General features: G+C 43.3%; 1 protein-coding gene across 1 annotated transcript; it reads left to right on the forward strand.

Annotated features, from left to right (window-relative positions):
- The first annotated feature begins 4,839 nt into the window (after window positions 1-4,839).
- On the forward strand, window positions 4,840-5,450 carry LOC119511970 (lysosomal thioesterase PPT2-like). Its single transcript, XM_037806426.1, has one exon. The coding sequence runs from the start codon at window positions 4,840-4,842 to the stop codon at window positions 5,215-5,217; it is 378 nt and encodes a 125-aa protein (XP_037662354.1). The 3' UTR covers window positions 5,218-5,450.
- The last annotated feature ends 13,864 nt before the right edge of the window (window positions 5,451-19,314 follow it).

Here is a 19,314-nt window from a genome sequence, read left to right on the forward strand (position 1 = left end):
GCAAATTAAACTATAATGAGATACTATTTCATAATATTTCATAATGAGATAGCCACTTCATTAGAATGGCTACTGTTAAAAAAACAAAAATAACAAGTGTTGGAGAGGATGTGTGTTCTAGTTTGCTAATGCTGCTGGAATGCAAAACACCAGAAATGGATTGGCTTTTATAAAGGGGGTTTATTTGGTTACACAGTTACAGTCTTAAGGCCATAAAGTATCCAAGGTAGCACATCAGCAATAGGGTACCTTCACTTGCTGATGGCCAATGGTATCTGGAAAACCTCTGTTAGCTGGGAAGGTACGTTAGCTTTCTCCCAGGACGTTCCTCTCTAGGCTGCAGTTCCTCAAAAATGTCACTCTCAGTTGCACTTGGGGTATTTGTCCTCTCTCAGCTTCTCTGGAGCAAGAGTCTGCTTCCAACGGCCATCTTCAAACTGTCTCTCATCTGCAGCTCCTGTGCTTTCTTCAAAGTGTCCCTCTTGGCTGTAGCTCCTCTTCAAAACATCACTTACAGCTGCACTGAGTTCCCTCTGCCCATCAGGTCATTTATATAGTTACACTGATCAAGGCCCACCCTAAATGGGTGGGGCCACGCCTCCATGGAAATTATGTCATCAGTTATCACCTACAGTTGGGTGGGGCACATCTCCATGGAAACACTCAAAGAAATCTAATCAAAACTGATAATGTCTGCCCACACAAGATTACATCAAAGATTATGGCGTTTGGGGGACACAATACATTCAAACTGGCCCAATGTGGAAGAATAGGAATACTTGTTCATTGTTAGTGGAAATGTAAAGTAATGCATCTGCTGTGGAAAAATTTTGGTGGCACCTCACAAAGTTAAGGTCAGAATTACTGTATGACCTGACAATCCCACTTCTAGGTATATAGCCACAAGAATTGAAAGCAGGGGCTTGAACAGGTATTTGCACACTGATGTTCATACCAGCATTATTCGCAGTTGCCAAAAGATGGAAGCAAATGTCCATCAACAGATGAACGGATAAACAAAACATGTACCTAAGATGGAATTTTATTCAGCTGTAAAAGGGAATGGAATTCTGATACATGCGACAATATGGATGAGCCTTGAAGACATGTTGGGTGAAATAAGCTAGACACAAAAGGACAAACATTGTATGACCTCACTGATATGAAATAATTAAAACAAGCAAATTCATAGAATGAGAAACTAGAGTACAGGTTAGCAGGGGTTGGGGTGGTGGTAAAGAATGGGGTGTTAATGCTTAATTTGGATTGTACACCTGTATAACCCAAACAGTGAACCCTAATGAAAACTATGAACTGTAGTTAATAGTACACTTACAATGATAGTCTTTCATCAATGGTGTTCTGGTTTGTTAATGCTGCCAGAATGCAAAACACCAGAGATGGTTTGGCTATTATAAAAGGGGGTTTATTTGGTTACACAGTTAGTCTTAAGGCCATAAAGTGCCCAAGGTAACACATCAGCAATCTGGTACCTTCGCTGGAGGATGGCCAATGGTGTCCGGAAAACCTCTGTTAGCTGGGAAGGCACATGGCTGGTGTCTGCTCCAAAGTTCTGGTTTCAAAATGGCTTTCTCCCAGGACGTTCCTCTCTAGGCTGCAGTTCCTCAAAAATGTCACTCTTAGTTGCACTTGGGATATTTGTCCTCTCTCAGCTTCTCTGGAGCAAGAGTCTGCTTTCAACGGCCATCTTCAAACTGTCTCTCATCTGCAGCTCCTGTGCTTTCTTCAAAGTGTCCCTCTTGGCAGTAGCAGCTTGCTCCTTCTGTCTGATCTTATACAGTGCTCCAGTAATTTAATTCAGACCCACCCTGAATGGGCAGGCCAACACCTCCATGGAAATTATTCAATCAGAGTCATCACCCACAGTTGCGTGGGGCGCATCTCCATGGAAACACTCAAAGAATTTCAATCTAATTAACACTAATAGGTCTGCCCACACAAGATTACATCAAAGATAATGGCGTTTGGGGGGATATAATACATTCAAATTGGCACAAATGGTAACAAATGTACGACACTAATGCAAAGTGTTACTAATAGGGTAGTGTGGGATTCTGCGTTTTCTGTATGACTTTTCTGTAAATCTACAACTCCTCTAATTAAAAAAGAAAAAAGAAAAAAAACATATGAAAGTCATCTCACCTGGCTGAGCCTCAGGGGACCCATAAATGCAAAAGGGCTTAGCCCTCAGCCAGCACCCCGGAGGCACCGAGTACAAATCTGCAGTCTGACTTGCAAAATGCAGGTTCTGTCTAAATTAATAGAGGAACATTCCACCATGGTATGGAAAGAAATGTTGTGGACACCTGCGCTAACCTGCCATTTCCTGGCAATGGAACAGGCACAGATAATAGAGAACCACACAGCTGTGGGGTAGGCACAGGCTCCCAACGCGGCGACCTGGAAGCCTTAAACTGCAGATGTCCCGGGGCTCCGTCCCCAGACAAATTAAATCCCTGGAGATGCACCTGCAATTGCTGTTTTCTCACAGGTCTCCGGGGGATGCTAATGAGCACAGCCACTGATGTAGAGTGAACAATAACTTATAAGGATTGTGGGAGCCCCAGGCCCCCAAGTGTCTTGAAGATTGCACACAGCAGTTTGCTTGAACTAGGACCTGTTTGACCTATTCTCCTTGTCTAAATGTAATCTATAACTACCTTCTCCCTGAGACTCCCTGAGATACTGTTATCTACAAGATAGTCTATAATCCTTCCCTCTCCCTGTTGATTACAATCACCCCCTCCCTACATTGCAGGACCCCGCTCCCTGCCTTATGCTCTCACACCCATTGGAAGTCGAGCCCTTATAACCAGCTTATTCAGCCCCCCAAAGTGCAGACTATTTCCACGTTGTGCTCTGAACTGGCTGCCATTCAGAGCAGCTCCTGGATCCATTCAGAGAAGCTCCTGATTTCAGGGCAATGTGGCTCGACTTCCCCACCCTGTAGGTAAGCCCCATAATAAAAGCTTATGTCTCAGAACCTGTCTGGTGCTTTCTTTAGTCCTTTGGCTACAAAAGCCCTCTTGGGCTGTGACAAGGATCCTTTAGATTTACCTAACTCTTTCTGACAAAATTGCAGGCCTAGTTTATCTGGCAGTGATTGTGATTGAATTTTCCCTGGTCTTGCCACAGAAATCAGGACTAGCCTCGTCTGGGACGGGTTTGGCCCCACGCTTTATGTGCTCTCTCTCGGGCCTGCCCAGCCAGCATGTGGTGCTGCCATGACCTTCCCTTCCCAGCCTTGGCCGTTTCCTGAGACTTGCCCTGTCTGCAGTCGGCCCTTTACCAGAAGACCCCTCCCAGAACCCAGCAGACGCCACATGCCCACGCCCTACTTCCCCTCCTCTCAGCAGCAAAGGCGGCCTCCAAACTCCCATCCAGCAGCAGACACGGGTTGTGTGGAGGAGTGAAGCACCTTCAGTCCCGGAGGCACTCTTAAAGAAGATGTACAAAATCATGAGTATAAAATTAGGGCCAAAAGTCAATCTTTAGAACTGAAAAGAAATAATTACAAATTAGCCATTTTAAAAAGCTGACAAATACCACAAACATCGCAAAATCCAGAAAAAAAAAAAAAAACAAAAACAACCTGTGTTCATTAATTAACTAGCTGACATGGCTATTTGATACTATAGACTGACTTCTGGCTCTGCATGTTGAACCCCATTTCTTCTAGAACTATATAGATTCCTCATTTCAGGGACAGAGCCCTGTAGATTACATTAATATCTGCTTACGTCTCTGGCATTGTAACTTCCTGTCACATGAGCAGTGTTCCTAGAAGTCATTCCCACCCTTGGACAGCCGGCAATAACTACACACAGAAATAACTGCACACTACATAAATGTCTCTCACTAAATATACCACAGATTCAACTTCCCTTCAGCCAGATTCCACAAATAAGCGTGGGTGCCCTGGTGCCGGCTGGCACAGAGAAGCAGGGGAGGGTGCCGTGACTCAGGGGAAGTTGGAGTGGAAAGAGACTGTGAGCAGCCACCTTCCGGGATTTGGCCTAGTTGTTAAGCTGCAGCCTGCCCTTGAGTTCCCCCCGCCCATCGAGTGGTGCAAAGATGGCGCCCACATCCTGCTTCCGCTTTGTGAACCCTCTGTATTCACCAATCATGCTTGTATGCGTGGCGTTAGCCCATTGGATACACGCAGGGTTTATAAGAAAGTTCCCGGGCAGAGCTCGGGGAGACAGCCCACAAGGAGCCGCGCCTGACGGCCGCATCGAGGTTGTTCTCCCCCGAGGCGTCTTGCCCCGGGCGGAACCTGTAAAGAGGATGATTGCCTAGTTCCATTAAAAGCCTACATGCTTCACTGCTGCGAGTCCAGAGTGATCACGAGTGCGTCGGGTAAGACATTGTCCGCACCCTCTCTCCCCTTATCTCTCTGGTCCCCATCGCCGACCGAGGACTCGAGGCGGGGCGGAGAAAGCGCCGGACAAGTGGTGGCCCGTACGGGGAACCTCATTCGCGTTCCCCTCGAGCCGACGGAGACGTGCTCCCGGGATCCGTGGTTTGACCTCCGCGACTGATCACCGCGAGAAGGTAAGCACCCCCTTTCCATACGAGGACTAGGGCCCGTGGGCGTTCAGGTAGCCCCGGGGACTCGGAAGAGCTCTCCGAGTGATTACAAGATAGTGCCGACTGCAAGCATGGGGCAGTCTGGGAGTTCACCCCTATTGGCGCCCTCCCTCCTCACACCCTTCCCCTCCCCGGAGAGTTCCGGACTAGGGTGAAGTAAACAGTGCGCGGAGCAAGGCCCACGGACCCAGGCCAGGCCCTCGTCGCCCTCGTCGCTTAGGCGGGAGCATGCTGAGGCTCTGGGGGCTGCGGCTCCCCCCGGCGGGGGTCCTGCTCCTGTGGCCGCTTCTGCCACTGCTGCTGCTGCTGCTGCCCACGGCCCCCGCCCCCCACCTCGCACCCTACAAGCCTGTCATCGTGGTGCATGGGCTCTTCGACAGCTCCTACAGTTTCCGCCACCTGCTAGAATACATCAACCAGACACACCCCGGGACTGTGGTGACAGTGCTCGATCTCTTCGATGGGAGAGGGAGCTTGCGGCCCCTGTGGGAACAGATGCAGGGGTTCCGAGCATCTCCCTCTCCTCACCACAGATGGGACAGTACAGACTATTTGAAGTGGCTGTTCCCCACCTCCATGAGGTCTAATCTCTACCGGGTCTGCTAATTCTCCATCTGCAACTACTGGCACGACCCCCATCACGATGACTATAGCCCCTCTGCCCAGCACCCATCCCAACCACTCGAAGCGGGGCATTCGAGGGTAAGGTTTGCAGCTAAAAATCCCGTTTATAAACATTCGGTACCAGTGGCCCTAATTTTTGTCTCAGGTTGACCTCGTACGCAGAGTCCTAGTTGTGGCCAGACGGGACCCTTGCCGTTTGAGGCTCCTAGTGACGCCCTCGGCACTGGCTACCTTTCCCCTAATCCTCCTGTCCCCCAGTTGCGAGACTGAGTACTGCACGGAGAGCCACGTGGTTTCCGGCTCGCGGGCTCTCCGGTCTCTATATGAAGTGAGCATTCTGGTCGGTGCCAGAGGTCCCACCTCCGTATGGCTGGGGCCTAGTCCAGACTCCCCAAAGCACCAAAAAATACGTTGTGGGCCATCTAGGTCCACGGGAGCACATTCATCACTAGAGACACTGGGGCATAAATAAAATAAAAAAGGGGGAGATGTGAGCAGCCACCTTCCGGGATTTGGCCTAGTTGTTAAGCTGCAGCCTGCCCTTGAGTTCCCCCCGCCCATCGAGTGGTGCAAAGATGGCGCCCACATCCTGCTTCCGCTTTGTGAACCCTCTGTATTCACCAATCATGCTTGTATGCGTGGCGTTAGCCCATTGGATACACGCAGGGTTTATAAGAAAGTTCCCGGGCAGAGCTCGGGGAGACAGCCCACAAGGAGCCGCGCCTGACGGCCGCATCGAGGTTGTTCTCCCCCGAGGCGTCTTGCCCCGGGCGGAACCTGTAAAGAGGATGATTGCCTAGTTCCATTAAAAGCCTACATGCTTCACTGCTGCGAGTCCAGAGTGATCACGAGTGCGTCGGGTAAGACATTGTCCGCACCCTCTCTCCCCTTATCTCTCTGGTCCCCATCGCCGACCGAGGACTCGAGGCGGGGCGGAGAAAGCGCCGGACAAGAGACGGTTATCGTATCTAATTGTAGATAACATATCTAACTTTTGCAAACTTTTACAAAAAAAAATGTATTGTACATGTGAATGCATAGCAGGGCCTTGAAGGAGGCTGGACAGATGAGAGGCCCTGAATAATTTGGGTCACTTTGAATTTTTCTTTTGTATTTCTAGAAAGAGGTCATTCTGAATTAGGTTTTAGTCACGTATTACTCTTGTGCATATGTAGAAAGGAAAGTATAAGGGAAAGAAATTGGTTATGGTATTTCTAAGGAAATGACATACATCACAATTGTCACCTGGCTGACAGAGATTGAAAGACCTTCATAATTTCAGAAATGTCAAAAAGGAGAAAAGGAAAAGCCCACAGGCTCTCACCATCTTGCTTAGGAAAGCGAGCAATCACCAGCACCGCTGAGGGCCTTGAATGCCCCCTCCTCCGTCCTGCATGTTGTGTTCACTGTCTCTTTGTTTTTCTCTCCGGCTACTGCAAATATGTACATGTTGCTTGGTCTTGAAGGTTTCTATAAATGGAACTATATCATATGTTTTGTTTTGTGACTGGCTTTTCTAACTCACGTTATGTAAGATGCCTCAGTGCTAAGGTGTACGGCCTGACCCGTAGAGGGGACCATGGCATGTGTTTTGGGGGCCCAGTGAGGTGGAGGCCAAGGGAGGTCCCAGAGGAGATGAGCAGTTGCATTTGCTCCTCTCCCCAGGACCCCGAGGGGACCAGCCACTCTTGATCCACCACAATCCCATTTCCTCCCCATCTCTGCTCTCATGGTGTTCTTGCCCAGCTCATCAGTGACTTCCTCTTTGCTAAGTCCAATGGACGCTTTTCCATCTCTATATTGTTCCCAATTGTCTCTCATGAACCCAGATCTGTCTCCCCAGACCCACATACCCAACTCTCTTCCAGACATCACTGTGGGGCCTCACCACTAGCACCTCGAATTCAGCATGGCCAAGGATGAACTTACCTTCCCTCCACAACCTCCTGTTTTATTCTATTTTCTGGTTAAATAGCCTCAACGGCTCCAGGTGACCAAACCAGAACCTGGAAATCCTTCCTTCCAGCCCCAGATCCAGTAGGTCACTGAGGCTTGTCAATGCTATCTCCTAATTTACTCTGAATTGCACCTCCACAGCCAGTGTCCCAGTTTGGGCATGCACTGTTCCCCTGGGCTCCTACGGTGGCCTTACTGGTCTTCATGCCCACAGACTTGCCTTCTCCAGGTTGCCAGGGAGATCTTTGGTGGATGAAAATCAGATCATGGCCTCATTGCTTCTTGTCATTTTCATCATAAAGTGCAGTACCCACTTCCTAACTAGTCAATTCCTGCTTATTCAGATCCCAGTTCAAGTGTTAATTCCTTTGTGAGCTCCCTCCTTCACCCCCTTTCATCCCCCCACCTGGGTCAAGGTGTCTTGGGTTTAGGCTGGAAGAGAAACATATTCCCTTCTTGCAGAGTCCACTGGACATTCACTACTCTGATTATTTCATGAATGCCTTTCTTCCCCACCAGCGAGCAAGCTTCTTGAGAGCAAAGACAATATCCGGCACAAGGCCTGGCACAAGTACCTGCTCAATTAATGGTCACTGAATGAAAGTTCAAGTGTGTGTGTGAGGGAAAGAGAGGGAGAGATTGGGCCCCTACCCACTTCTCTAGCCTAACCCAGTCCCTCTGGCTTCCCTTCTCCTGTCCTCCAGCCACGGAGCTCCTTCTGGCTCCCCAAAACACCCATCTTCACACATCATCTTGCCTTTGTGATTGTTAACATGTCATCTCTTCTCTCCCTCCCTTTCTCCCCTCCTCCAGGAGGCATTGGAATTGTGTTACCTGCTACAACAAGGTCATTTTTTTTTTTTTTTTTAATATTCAGAGAAGAAAAACTCAGGGAATTTGTCACAAAAGTATAAGAGCAACAATGGCCTCCTCCTGGGGTGTGCTAAGGCAGCACAGGAAAACGGAGGCCGTGTGCGGACAGCGGGATCTTCATTTGGTTAATGGTGGGCCACGGGGTCTGAAAGAAGCATCCCAGGTAGTGGTCTTGTTAATCAGGACCATTTTATTATTTGTAACTTTGTTTCCACAAGTTAACCTTTTCGTTTTCTTGTGCAAAGCTTGAGGCTGGCTTCCCTCCAGTCTCCCCTCCGTCTCCTCACTCCTGGCAGCTCCTGTAACAATGTGAATTCTTCTCGATACTTTGCACAGGTTTGCTGGCTGCAGAAAGGCCTGCCTGGCCTGCCTATCAGTGTCCACTTATTACCCCTTTCCCTTCCAGGGTGGTGTTTATCAGTAAATGATGAATGGATTTAATAAAACACAGAGGGAGGTGAATTCTGCAGCTATACACAATGTGCAGCCTTCTCAACAGTCAAGGTCAAGAAAAATCTTTCCATTTGGCCCAAAGACGCACAGAAATGTGACTCCTGCTTAGACAGAATTCACAGAGGACACTCCTATTAGGGGCCTTTACGGCTCTTTTGCATGTGCATTTTTCTAAGCAAAATGCCTGTATTCAATGACTCATGCACAAAGTGCTGGAAAAGCTGAAGCAATTAAAGTTCACGTTAAGGTTCAGTGGCTGTGAATCTTTCATAAATGTAGAAATGATATTATTAGCCCATCATGCTTCTCCTCCCAGGGAAAGCAGGAAAGTGGATTCACCCAGTAAGATGATCCAAAAATTTCATTTCTTTCTGAGACAAAAGGCACTTGTATAAATATTCATTTGAGGGATAATGGTTAATAGAGCAATTTGATGAGCTGCCATTAAACTCTTGGGACTCCATCGTTGCTGCCAAATACCCTGAAATTCCATATTCCAAAACTGATTTATGTTTGATCTTTAGGCATCTTCCCAGGATGCCCCAGTGTTTTGCAGCTTGCACATGATTTCTCAGTGAGAAGCTGCACTGACCTCCCCTTCCTTTTGTTCACTCTCATCCTCTGCTTACTTGTCTAAAAATAAAAATTGAAGACTTAAAAAAAAAAGGAAAATGTGCTGGTTGTGCTATTACAGGAGATGATTACATAGCTGTAGTCTCTATTCATTTTGAAATGAGCAGGAAGTTAAGATGATTAGGAGGTAGAAGTCACAGTTCTGACATGGTTAAATGATGCTGAATGTGGAAAACATTTGGGAACGTTTTTGGAGCCTTGAAGACTTTGAACTCAGTGCTGTGAAAGAAATGTTCAGGGGACAGTTTTGGTGACCAGTGATAATGGGGAGAAAGCTAGCTGGTTATCAGATCTCAGTACCAATCTTCTAGGGAATGGAAAAATGAAGATAGTGTAGCTTTTGGTTTTCAGAACAGCTTAATGGTTATGCTTTTCTAGATTTCATAAGGAGTGGTTAACCAACATTGGTGTCTATAAATATTACTTGAAGAATGTTAATCCCAGAGAGTGATTCTGTAGGTCTGTTTTAGTTTCCCAGCTGCAAAAACAAATACCATACAATGGGAATTTAGTGGCTCATGGTTTTGAGGCTAGAAGTCCAAAACTGAGGCGTCAGCAGAGTGATGCTTTCTCTCCTAAGACTGGGGCATTTTGAGGCTGGCTGCCAGCAAACCTTGCACCTTGGCTTCTCCATCACATGGCAGAGCCTTCTCCTTTTTCTTGTGGGTTCTGCTGACTTCCAGCTTCTGGCTGCACCCCATGGCTGACCTCTCGATGTCTAATTTCCTTTGCTTATAAGAACATCAGCCATGTTGGATGAAGACCCACCTTCATTCAGTTTGGGCTCACCTTGACCTCACCTGGGTCCACATCCACAGGACCAGGGTTGGGACCTTAACCTGCCTTTCATGGGAGACAGGATTTGATCCCCAACGTTGCCTTTTTGATTAGTATTTTAGGGCATTCTGATACTGGTGGTCCTTAGATCACACTTTGTGAAACACTACTTCAGTTCCAGTCTCACTAGAATTTTGTATAGTTTTTAAAAACATGGTCATGAAGACCATATCATAGTAATTCTCTATATAATTATAATAAAGTCAAAAGGAACAAAATCAGGTGTATATTGAAAATGCAGTATGATCACATCTGAAAGAGTTTCTCCATAGATGTGAAAGTAGGACCTGTTCCAAAACCTTAGCTGTAGATGCACTGCATTTGTGGTAGATGAGTCAGTGACCTGTTCATTCTCAGATGAGTCAGTGACCTGTTCATTCTCTGGAGGGGGCCTGGGACCTGCAGAACTCACACCTGTCCCAGCGGGCTTCCTGCGTGGTTTTGCTCTGGGGAAGCAGAGTGGGAGAAGTGGGAGAGGGGAGGAGGGGGTCTCCCAGTTCCTGGAGTCTGTGGACCCCTCCAGCAGCAGCATGGGCAGAGGCCCAGGGTCTCCCTCAATCCAGCAGTGCCTCTTCATGCTCTGGGGGCCAGCCCACAAGGCCCCTCCTTGGCTGTTCTAGTTTTCTCATGGCGGTGCACCCAGCAGGGAGCAAACCCATGGGGGCTGCTAACACCACCCCCTCTCCGTTCCCATTGCACGAGAGGTGGTGGGTGATTCCTGAAGTTACTGCTGTCTGAGTGACCTCACCTTTCCTCTGTGGCTCTTTCATTTCTTCCAAGAGTTTTATAACTACTTGATCGTATCAAGTGCTACCCATTTCAAATACCTAACGTAGTTTCTATTTTTTTTTCTTTTTGACAGGACCCCAACACTGTGGCCATTTCTTTTCTCATTTTGTATTCTTTATATGTTCCAGATACAAATCTCTTATCAGATAAATAATTTAAAAATTTTTTCTCCCATTCTGTGGGTTGTGTTTTCATTTTTTCTGGTGTCCTTTGAAGCACAAAAGCTTTTAATTTTGATGATGACCAATTTACCTTTTTGTTGTTGTTGTTGTTTGTGCTGTAGGTATCATACCTCAGAAACCTTTCCTAATCCAAGGTCATGAAAACTCATGCCTGTATTTTCTTCTGAGAGTTTTTTAGCTTTAACTCTTACATTTAGGTCTGTGATCCATTTTGAATTAATTTTTGAATGAGGTCAAGAGTCCAGTTTCATTTCATTTGCATGTGTATATGCAGTTGTCCCGGCACCGATTGTTGAAATGACTCTTCTTTCCCCCATTGACTTGTTTTGGCACTCTTGTTGAAAATCAACTGGCCATGAATGTGAAGGCTTATTTCTGGATTTTCAGTTCTATTCTGTTGATCTGTATTTCTATGATTATTCTAGTACCACAGTGTCTTGATTTCTGTAGCTTTGTAGTATGTTTTGAAATCAGGAAGACAAAACACCAGTAACAATATAGAAGACTTGAACGAGACTGTCAATCAACTTGAACTAATTGACGCTCCATTCAACAACAGCAGGATACATGTTCTATTCAAGTGCACATAGAACATATACCAAGATAGATCATATTTGGGGACATAAACAACTCTCAACAAATGTAGGATTCATGTCATACAGCTATGTTCTCTGACTACAATAGAATTAAATTAAAAATCAGTAACAGAAGAATACCTGAAAATTCCCAAATATTTGCAAACAAACTAACATACTTCTAAATAAACCGTTGATTAAGGATGAAATTAGGGGAGAAGTTAGAAAGTTGTTTGAACCAAACGAAAGTCAAAACACAGTGTTCCAGTTTGCTAATGCTGCTGGAATGCAAAACACCAGAAGTGGATTGGATTTTATCAACGGGGTTTATTTGGCTATACAGTCACAGTCTTAAGGCCATAAAGTGTCCAAGGTGTATGATGATGGCTATGGGGGTGAATATGATGACCAGACGTATGAGGCTTATGATAACAGCTGTGCTACCCAAACAAAGTGCACCTGAATACTGTGACTGTGACCGTGGTCACGGAGTTAAGTGAGGATGCCCGTGACAGCCACACACCGGAAGAACGGGCCATGACCCGCTCCAGCCTGAAGGACCACCGCCAAGGTCAGCCGGAGGGGCTACAGGGAACACCCCGATGGTGGATATCGAAGGTCTTTCTCACCTATGACCTCACCTCAAAGACGATCCATAGCCTGTGGTCTCCACATAAACAGCAACAAGACAAGTAATGGTCCTTTTTTCTATTCTAGGGATACCTGCTCATGATTACTACTATATATTTCTTGTATTTCCCCCTTTACTGTTGGTGTGACATTGACACTAGTATTATTTTACTAAATGGACTTCAAAAGACATTGGCAACATTGTCTATAAATCATTCAGTAGGATGATCTATTCTCTTGGTTGTTTTTCATTGTTGTGTGTAATTCTTTTAAAAGAAAAAGCATGAATCTATTAGATTTTGAGTCTCAACCAACTAGCAAAAACTTTGTTTAGGGTTGCTAAAAAACTCTAATATGATTTTTGAACTAGCTGATAATAAAGCTGTAGATAAGATGTTTTAACCTGTCTTTTAATATCGTGTTAGTTAGATGAAGATGTTTGATAGTCAGTTTATAAAATTTAATTTTAAATGCTGTTTTAGTGGGGTTGAAAACAAGCAGCTACTGTACATATGTAACTAACTGAATTTGTTCAGTGTTTTAACCTGTATTTGTTGAAAAAGGAAAAAAAAACACATAAAGTTCCATGTGTAATCTTATCTAAATAGGAAACCACAATTTGTCAAATATGTTTGCCATAATTTGTCAATAAAGCTGAAAACTTCTGTAAAAAACCAAATTTGGAATTACTTGTTTTCTAGCTTTAAATGCCTGCTTTGTTTCTTCTTCAAGAGATGCCTAAAATGTTTTCTATTTAAAAATTATAAAAATGAACCCAAGCTTGTTTTAAGATATTTGTGTAATAATTTAAAAATGTATTAATAATTTATGGTTGTTAAATAATTTAAAAGTTAACAAACAAAACTGTTACATGGATCATGGTTAGTAAACACTAATGTATAACATGTTAATGGAAAAAAATGGATTTAGAATAATAAATGGATTTTAAGCAAACAAGTGGTTGGGGTTTTTGGCTCATAGGAAGGAATCTAAAGAACTCTATAATGAGACCCTAAAAATTTAAAAAAAATAAGTGTCCAAGGTAACGCATCGACAGTTGGATACCTTCACTGGAGGATGGCCAATGGCATCCAGAAAACCTCTGTTAGCTGGGAATGCACGTGGCTGGCGTCTGCTTACTCCCAGGTTGCATTTCAAACTGGCCTTCTCCAAAATGTCTTCGTCATCTTCCAATAGCCATCTTCAAAATGTCTGTCTCAGCTACAGCTGTGAGCTGCTTCTGTCTGAGCTTTTATAGAGCTCCAGTGAACTAACCAAGGCCCACGCTGAATGGGCGTGGCCACACCTTCATGGAAATACTGAACCAATAGATTCCAACCTAATCCACACTAATACGTCTGCCCCCACAAGATGGCGTTAAAGAATATGGCTTTTTCTGGGGGACATAATATACACAAACCACACACAGCATATTAAAATGTTGGGGTTACTGCTAAAGCAGTATTATAGGGAAATGTATAGCACTAAACAACTACAGTAGAAAAGGAGAGAGTTCTCTAGTCACTGATCACCGTAGCATAGGTCTTTAGAAATTAGAAAAAGAAAAATAAATGAAACCCAAGTAATGATTAGAAAGGAAATAACAAAGATCAGAGTGGAAATAAATTAAATAAATAGAAAAGCAATACATAAAATTAATAAAACTGAAAGCTGGTTCTTTAAGAAGATCAATACAAATGTAATAGATTACCAATAATAGATATGACAGAGGTGATAACGCTACCTATTCTACAGATACGAAGAGAATAATAAGCAATATTCTTAACTGTTTGCCATAAATTTGACAACTTAGATGAAATGGACAAATTCTTTGAAAGACAAAAATTACTAAAGCTTGCTCAAGAAAAAATAGATAATCCCATGCCCTTATATCTGTCAAGAATATTGAATTTCTGTTCAAAGACTTTCCTACAAAGAAAACTCTGTGCCTAAATGGCTTCACTGGGTGAGTTATTTCAAACACACGAGGAAGAAATACTGCTTATTATATAGAAAATCTTGCAGAAAATTCATTCTCTGAGGCCAATGTTACTCCTATACCCAAACAGACATAGTGATTATAAGAAAAGACAACTAAAGACCAGTATCCCTCATGAACAAAGATAAAGACATTTTAACCAAAATTTTAGCAATTAGAATTCAACAATATATTTGTTCAAGTTTGCTAGTGCTGCCACTATGCAAAATACCAGAAATGGATTGGCTTTTATAAAGGGGGTTTATTTGGTTACAAATTTACCATCCTAAGCCCATGAAAGTGTCCAAACTAAGGCATCAACAAGATAATACCTTCACTAAAGAACAGCCAGTGGCGTCTGGAAATTCTCTGTTAGCTGGGAAGGCACGTGGCTGGCATCTGCTGATCCTTTGCTCTGGGGTTCTGGTTTCAAAATGGCTTTCTCCAAACTGTCTCTGGGCTAGCATCTCTAAAAGTCTCCAAGCATCTCTAAGCATCAGCTCCCAAGCATCTCTCCAGAAGTCTCTCACAGCTGCTCTTGGGGCATTTTGTCCTCTCTTAGCCTTCTCCAGAGCAAACTCTGGGCCAGCATCTCAAAGTGTCAGCAAGCATCTGGGTCTGCTCCTTTTAAAGGACTCCAGTAAATGAATCAAAATCCATGCTGAATGGGCAGGGAGACACCTCCATGGAAATAGTCTAATCAAAAGTTTCATCTACAGTTGGGTGAGTCACGTGGGGGAGATGAAATGCACAAATTCTTTGAAAGACAAAAATTACTAAAGTTTGCTCAAGAAAAAGTAGATAATTCTGTGCCCTTATATCCATCAAGGGCACGAGATTGGATTAAAACATGGCTTTTGGGGGGACATAATATATCCAAACTGGCACAACATTAAAACTAGACTACATCATGACCTAATGGGTTTTATTCTATAAATACAAAGTTAGTTTATCATTGAAAATCAATGTAATTCACCATTTTAACCAACAAAAAATTAAATGAAATATAATCTCAATAGAAACAGAAAGCATTTGATTTATTATTAGGCTGCAGTAATTAAGACAGTGTGATACTGGCATTGAGATAGGTAGTGTGGTGGTTTGAAGCTGTATGTACCCCAGAAAAGATCATGTGCAGGAAGGATCAGCTAATCCATTCCTGTGGGGGTAGACCTATTGTGGGTGGGACCTTTTGATTAGGTTATTTCCGTTGATGCATGCTCCAGGTGAGTCTTAATTATTATTCAGGTTTGCTAATGCTGCCATTCTGCAAAATACCAGAAATGGATTGGCTTTTATAAAGGTGGTTTATTAGGTAACAAATTTATAGTTCTAAGGCCATCAATGTATTCAAACTAAGGCATCAACAGAAGATTACCTTCACTGAAGAAAGGCCAATGGTGTCTGGAACACCTCTGTCACCTGGGGAGGCACATGGCTGGCATCTGCTGATCCTTTGCTCCCAGGTTTGTTCCCAGGCTTTCTCCAAAACTTCTCTGGGCTTCTGTCTCTCTTAGCTTCTCTCTCTCAGCTCCTGTGCATCTTTGCTTGTTCTCCCAGGTTGTTTCTCTCTAAGCATCTAGGGGTCCTCTTTTAGCTTCTCTGGGGCAAATACTGGACTAGCATCTCCAAATATCTTTCTGTATGCATCTTTAAGCATCTCCAAGCATCAGCATCTGTGTCAGCTCTTTAACTCTTTTAAGTACTTGCTCATGTGAAATTTAGGGCTGTAATGGGGAAGCTAAGCCTTTCTATAATTATGCCTAATTGGCATCTCCAGAGAACCTCTTTTGTTGCTTAGATTTGGCCTTTCTCTCTCTAAGCCCAAATAAGCAAATAAATTAATTAACCTCCCCCAACATGGGACATGACCCCCAGGGGAGTGATTCTCCCTGGTGACGTGGGACACAGCCCCCAGGAATGAGCTGGCCCTGGCATTGAGGGATTGAAAATACCTCCTTGACCAAAAGGGGGAAAGAAGGGTAACAAAATAAGGTTATAGAGGCTAAGAGATTTCAAATAGAGTCGAGAGGCTATCCTGGAGGTTACTCTTATCCCAAATGGCCACAGTATGCCAAGCCCTAACCAACAGTGGTCCCAAAATACTTAGGTCCCTATCTGACATTCTATAAAAGTTTCGCTAAGTTTTATCTCTCAGAAACTTAAATCCACTAGAGTGTTCCTATGCCAGACAAGTCCTAAAACCCAGAAGCAACAGCCTCTTTAAGAACAACAATCAGATGCAGTCCCCTTCCCCATAATGTCGACACCCCTTTACAATATGAACAGGTTAGGGTGGTCACTGCCTAGACACCCCTGAAGATCGAGAAAGTGATTAAACAAGAGGAAGGGGCAGCAGCAGACAAGATAGAATTTAGCAAAGGATTGCAAATACTGAATCTTCATAGGAATTTTTTTTTTAGATGCTCGGGTATTAGAATAGCTAGAAGGAAATAACTTAAAAAGTGAAGCTGTAACCCATAACATTCTTTGAAATTACCTACATAACTACTTGTTAAATTGTAATGTGAAAGTTATCACCTTTCTGTATGTATGTTATATTTTCAATAAAGAAGTAACTGAAATTGTGGAACTGTAACTCATAACATTCTTTGAAATTTGCTATTTGTTAAATCATACTTTCAAAGATATCACTGTTATGTATATATGTTAAATTTCACAATAAAAAATGTATTTAAAAAAAAAAAGTCTCACCTACAGTTAAGTGGGTCACATCTCCATGGAAACATTCAATCAAAAAGGTCCCAACCCAGAAGACTGGATTAAAAAATCATGGCTTTTCTGGGGTCCATAACAGTTTTCAACTGGCACAATCCTCTTACTGGAGTCCTTTATAAGAGGATAAAAGACAGAGAGAAGACCCAGAAGAAAGCCCCAGAGAAGGTGACAGAGAAGGGACACAGAAGCTAAGAGAGAGAAGCATGCAGAAGCACAGAGAGGAAGTCACTGAAGCCAGAAGCTGGAAGCAATGAAACCCAGGAGAGAAGGGAGAGAACAGCAGACACCATGTGCTTTCCCATGTGACAGGAGCCCTGGATCACAGCTGCCCTTCTTCAGGAAGACGGTGTCATCCCACTGATGCCTTGACTTGGACATTTTCATGGTCTCAGAATTGTAAATTTATAAGTTAATAAATCCCCATTGTAAACTTGAACCCATTTCTGGTATATTGCATTTGGTTGTCAGCTTTAGCAAACTAAAATAGATATCTTGATGGTAGATAGATAGATAGATAGACAGACAGACAGATGGAGTACAATAGAAAGTCCAAAAATAGACCCAGTCATTTATTGATTTTCAACAAAGGTGCAAAGGCATTTCAATGGAAAAAGGATAATCTTTTCAACAAATAGTGCTGGAATAATTGGATATTTGTATGCAAAAAAGGAAGAATTTAGATTCATACATCATGTCATAAACAAAAATTAACTCCAAATGGATATTGACTTAAATGTATAACCTAAAATTATAAAACTTCTAGAAGAAAACATAGGACAAAATATTTGTGATATTGTGTGACATTAAGAAGTCGATTCAACAGCAAAACTGGGGTCCATTATGGAAAAAAAAAATGGTGAACTAGAAATCATCAAAATTAAGAATTTCTGCAATTTGGAAGGCCATATTAAGAGATGAAAAGACAGACCACAAATTGGGAGAAAATATTTGCAAATCACATATTTGATTACTTGTAACCAGAATATATAAAGAACTCTCAAAATTCATTAAGAAAACAAACAACCCATTGAAAAAAATGGGTCTAAGATCTTTACCAAAGAAAGATATGGATGCCAGATAAGTACACAAAAAATGCTTCATATTATTTCTTATTAGGGAAATGCAAATTAAAACCAGTGAGCTAGTGCACACCGGTTAGAGTGGCTAAAATTCAAAAGTATGACCATACCAAGTGTTGATGAGGTTATGAAGCAAATGGATCTCTCAAACACTGTTTGTGGGAATGTAAAAACTTGGAACCACTTTGGAAAATAGTTTGACAATTTCTTAGAAAGTTAAACATACATCTGTCTACCATATGATCCAGATATTCCACTCCTAAATATTCATTCAAAAGAAAAGAAAGCATATAACCATATAAAGACTTGAACACAAATGTTACAGCAGTTTTATTTCAAATAGCCCCACACTACAAACAACCAAAATGTCCCTCAAAAGAGAAACTGATAAACAAATTGCTATATATCCATACAATAAAATGATAGCAATGAAAGGAATGAACTATCGTTGCATGCAACACATGGATGAATATAAGATAATTATGCTGTGAAAGAAGGCAGAACAAAAAGCATACATACTGTATGATTCCATTTATATAAAATTCTTGAAAATGCAATGTAATCTCTAATGACAGCTTATCGGTGGTTGCTTGGGGACGGGGAGATTGCACAGAGGGACAAAAGGAGAGATGAGGACACTTTGGGAGGTGATGGATATGTTCACTATCTTGATTGTGGAGATGCTGTGCCAGTTTGAATGTATTGTGTCCCCCAAATGCCATTATCTTTGTGGTCTTGTGGGACAGACGTTTTGGTGCTGGTTAGATTTGCTTGGAATGTGCCCCACCCAGCTGTGGGTGGTGACTTTGGTGGGATACTCCCATGGAGGTGTGACCCCACCCATTCAGGGTGGGCCTTGATCAGTGGAGCCATATAAAAGATGCTGACTCAAAGAGACTGAACGGAGTGCAGCTGTGAGTGATGTTTTGGAGAGGAGCAAGCTTGCTAGAGAGGAACGTCCTGGGAGAAAGCCATTTTGAAACCTGAACTTTGGAGCAGATGCCAGCCACGTGCCTTCCTAGCTAGCAGAGGTTTTCCGGATGCCATTGGCCATCCTCCGGTGAAGGTACCCGATTGCTGGTGTGTTACTTTGGATGCTTTGTGGTCTTAAGACTGTAACTGTGTAGCAGAATAAACCCCAGTTTTATAAAAGCCTATCCATCTTTGGTGTTTTGCATTCCGCAGCATTAGCAAACTAGGACAGATGCTTTCACTGGTTTATATATCATGCCAAAATTTGTCAAATTGTCCACTTTAAATGTGTGCAGTTTATTGTATGCATACCTCAATAAGCCTGTTTGTTTTCTTTAAAAGACTCTCAGATTAAATCTGGCTGATTTGTGCTTCTCTTTCTG

The sequence above is a fragment of the Choloepus didactylus genome, chromosome 17, assembly GCF_015220235.1.
Source record: "Choloepus didactylus isolate mChoDid1 chromosome 17, mChoDid1.pri, whole genome shotgun sequence".
Taxonomy (NCBI): domain Eukaryota; kingdom Metazoa; phylum Chordata; class Mammalia; order Pilosa; family Megalonychidae; genus Choloepus; species Choloepus didactylus.

What these genes read in the sequence shown, in the direction of transcription:
- LOC119511970 (XM_037806426.1), top strand. Translation starts at nt 4,840, where the DNA reads ATGCTGAGGCTCTGGGGGCTGCGGCTCCCCCCGGCGGGGGTCCTGCTC.